Source organism: Austrofundulus limnaeus, unplaced genomic scaffold (assembly GCF_001266775.1).
Source record: "Austrofundulus limnaeus strain Quisiro unplaced genomic scaffold, Austrofundulus_limnaeus-1.0 Scaffold55, whole genome shotgun sequence".
In the NCBI taxonomy this organism is placed as follows: Eukaryota; Metazoa; Chordata; class Actinopteri; order Cyprinodontiformes; family Rivulidae; genus Austrofundulus; species Austrofundulus limnaeus.
In genome coordinates, this window is record NW_013952457.1 from 1969472 (window position 1) to 1972989 (window position 3518).

The following is a 3518-nucleotide window of genomic DNA, read 5'->3' on the forward strand; positions in this document are numbered from 1 at the left end:
CTCCAAAGCTTGGACATACTTCAGAGTACGAACATCATTCAAAGTGCAGGCAGGTCCCAGAAAGTTGGACTTTAGATCTCTGAACACAAATTCTTATTATTCACAATAGCTTTTATGGTTTCAACACAATCACAGTTTAATATTTATTATTTGTTGTGTTTTTTTTTTTCACAGAATATCACAAACAATTAACTTTTGAGTTTTCTACACTTTCAAGTGACAAAATTTCACAACAAATTTCACTAAAACTCTTATAATGTATTGCATTTATTTTACCTTTATGGTGCTACATTTGTTGTGACAATACATTTGTGGTTTGCACACTTGAAAAACTTGCTATCATCCTTGTCTATACCAAGCAGGTTATTCTGTTATTAAATCTTGTTCTGAGTTCCTGGTACCCCTGGTGCTGAGAGCAACCAGACGAAATCCCATATCTCCAGCATCTGTGACTATCCTCCAAGATGAATATACTCAGCTCACCCCAGTTGAGCAGAGTTCATCAGAGACTACGTCCACAAATTAGTAGTGGAAAAGATGGGATGGTCTGCCTGTAGTCCTGACTTCAACCCCCAATGAATACATATGTGATCAGCTTGGGCATGCTGTTCAATTTAAATCTACACTGGATGACTTGCGACAAGTACTAAAGGAAGAATGGGATCCCGTCCAACAGCATTGTGTAAATGGTAAATGGCTTGAACTTATATTGAGCTTTAAATAGCTTTACATTTCAATCATTTACACACTGATGGTGGTAAGCTACATTTGTAGCCCCAGCTGCCCTGGGGTATATGCACTGGCACCACTGGGCTCTCTGACCACCACCAGCAGGCATGGCAGGTGAAGTGTCTTACCCATGAACACAACGACTGAGACAGATGGAACGGGAGATCAAACCGGCAACCCACCGGTTGCAGGTCAACTCCCCTAACCACTCTGCCAYGGCCCGCTTGTGTTGACACTGCTTGTGTAAACAAGCGGGTGAGCAGCATGAGGAGGCGCCAAGCTGTTGTGGCTGCCTATGGTTCTTCCACATGCTGCTGTTTGTTGCATGAATAAATTATTCAATCACCCATATTCTTTATTTCTTCAGACTTCATTCCTTTAGTCAATAAATGAATAAATCAACACCAAACAAGAGTCAGTTGCAGAATAAGCGGCAGTGGCTGAGAAAATTTGGCAAGTTTTTAAGGGTTCAACCCACAAATGTATTTTCCTGACAAATGTGGCACTATTTATGAGAACATAAACAGGCTTTCTCATGGAATAAGATTGATTGCCAAGAAGCACTGTTACAACAAAGAAATACAAAATTTCTTACTTAAAACTGCAAAATATTGTGAAATTTTGGGGGGTATTTAACAGCCCTTCTTTATAAATATTTGTCAAAATGTCAAAAAAAAACAAGCTATGTTAAACACTGGTCTTTGGAAATTCTCATATATTTGGCACAAGCAATAAAAAGCTGTAAACATAACATTAAAAGCAGCTATGAATCAGGCCTGTGATGCATTTATTATGGTATTTTTTATAGTATGTCAGCAAATAAAAGCATGCTGTGACTCTGCAGTCTTCACATGTTACAGTGGGAGAGACAGAGACAAAAGACAGCTTTAATTGTCTCGCCTCGGTCTACTCTCTCACTGCATGCAGACAACATTAAAATCTGTAGTTTTCTTCCCCCAGCATCTCTAAGTCAATATTTTATTTATTTATTTATTTTACTTACCATCGACAGCCCTGGACGGAGAGACTGCTTTCAAACTGTGCAAGAATCCCAGGAAAAGCAACCCTGCCGCCAACATGTTGGCCGAGATGCGCAACATCGTTCGCTTAGAGATCCGGGGGGAGAATCCCACACATCAATCGGTCGCTCGGGTCCTGTCAGAGCCGGAGGTTGCAGACGGAGACGGAGAGAGGCAGAGACGACGTCGAAACCGAGGAGATGCTCCTCGGTCACTGGAAACGACGCTTTAGCGCCGAACTCTCGGAGATTTTGTTCGGCGCGACAAACCGAAGAGAATAAAAGAAGAAGAAGCTGGGGGCTTCTCCCAGAGTGTTGGTTAGGGGGTCTTCCTCCTCGGCTGCATGGGCAGCCCCTGCCACAAAGGGAGACGAGCAGAGGGCTGGAGTGAGAAGCATCAAGCTAGCGGCGGTCTGAAGCCGAGCTCGCGAGCCCGGGTGTCGGTGCGGTTCGTCCGTCTTTTGTTCTCCCTGCGCCGCTGGGGAGGCCACGGAGGGGAGCAGAGACGTGGAGCGAGCGTTCCTCTCCTCTGCCGCCGCCGCTGGACGCAGATGAGCCTCAAACCTGGAGTCCGTCACAGAGTGACGTCGCAACATCTCAGCTGGCCCTTCCTCCTCCTCCTCCTCCTCCTCTCACCTGCCCGGAGCAGCTTCTCTGGTTTTCCCCTCCTCCTCCTCCTCCTCCTCCTCCTCCTCCAGACACCCCGCCATTCACGTCCAAAATCACACTCACATGTAAACTAACCGAGCTGCAGAGCACTAAACCTCTTTGTGCTTCACTAAATATCGGTTAAGAAATGTAAACAAATTAAAAATAGATAAATGCTCACTAGTTAGGCTCAAGTAAGCATCAAGTACCACAAAGTGATAGGCCAACTTCAGTAAAAGAAGTATCGTACCAAACAATTACTTTGGTAAAAGTCAAAGTCTCCTTTAGGATTATTACTTGAGTAAAAGTCTTAAAGTATCTGATATTTTTTGTACTTAAGTATTAAAAGTAAAAGTATTGATTTAAAATGAGAGGTTAGATTTTCTGTAATGACATTTATTAGTAGGTGACCTCCCCCCAAAAATGCAGAAATGACTGTTGTATTAAAACAATTAATTTATGTTAAATTTAGGATGCACTAGTCCAGCTGTTTCAGTTTATATACATATATCAAGGCTGCTCAAACATTTCAAGAAAATGAAAAGTCTGAGGGCTGCAGCCAAATACAATAATATAATTCATGAAATACAAATACTTCTTAAGTACAGGGCTTTTATTTTAATGATCATGTCCTGCTGGAGTGTGACATGGGTTGTTTGCGTACAAACTAATAACGTATCAGAATTTGGTATATTTATACTTCTCATTCAACCACAATTAAATTCACTCTATCTAGGAGGCACAATTTATATGGGTAGTTTTTATATTTTACAATAACAAGCTGGAATGAAAACACGCAAAAATGAAATAAAAGTAATGACTTTCTACTTCTTGTCTTTTTTAAACATGTAAGGAGTAGAAAGTACAGAATATATATATAAAGGTATGTAAAGTAGAAGGCTGCATACTGGTTCACTTTTACAAGTAAAACAGGAAATCTGTCTGACTTGAAAGTAGTTTTAAAATTTGAACAGAGGTGCCACCAAAGGGGGGACGGCTGGGGCAAGGGCCACCCTAATAAAAATTGTGTGATACAATTAAAATACAAAGTAGACCTAAGAAGTGGTTCACTAACGCCTATATTGTAATCTCCTATATTGTGGTATTTTTTAAGCCTTTGTGA

The 3518-nt window shown here is 41.4% G+C and overlaps 1 protein-coding gene across 2 annotated transcripts in view; it reads right to left on the reverse strand.

Moving 5' to 3' along the window:
• The window catches only part of LOC106518065 (low-density lipoprotein receptor-related protein 1), a gene marked incomplete at its 3' end in the record, with an annotated part of 86483 nt that extends 84127 nt beyond the window's left edge, over positions 1-2356 (reverse strand). For both annotated transcript variants that reach the window (XM_014009161.1, XM_014009159.1), the window contains 1 exon segment: positions 1733-2356. In XM_014009161.1, coding sequence (XP_013864615.1) covers positions 1733-1829 — 97 coding nt within the window.
• Between the last annotated feature and the right edge of the window lie 1162 nt (positions 2357-3518).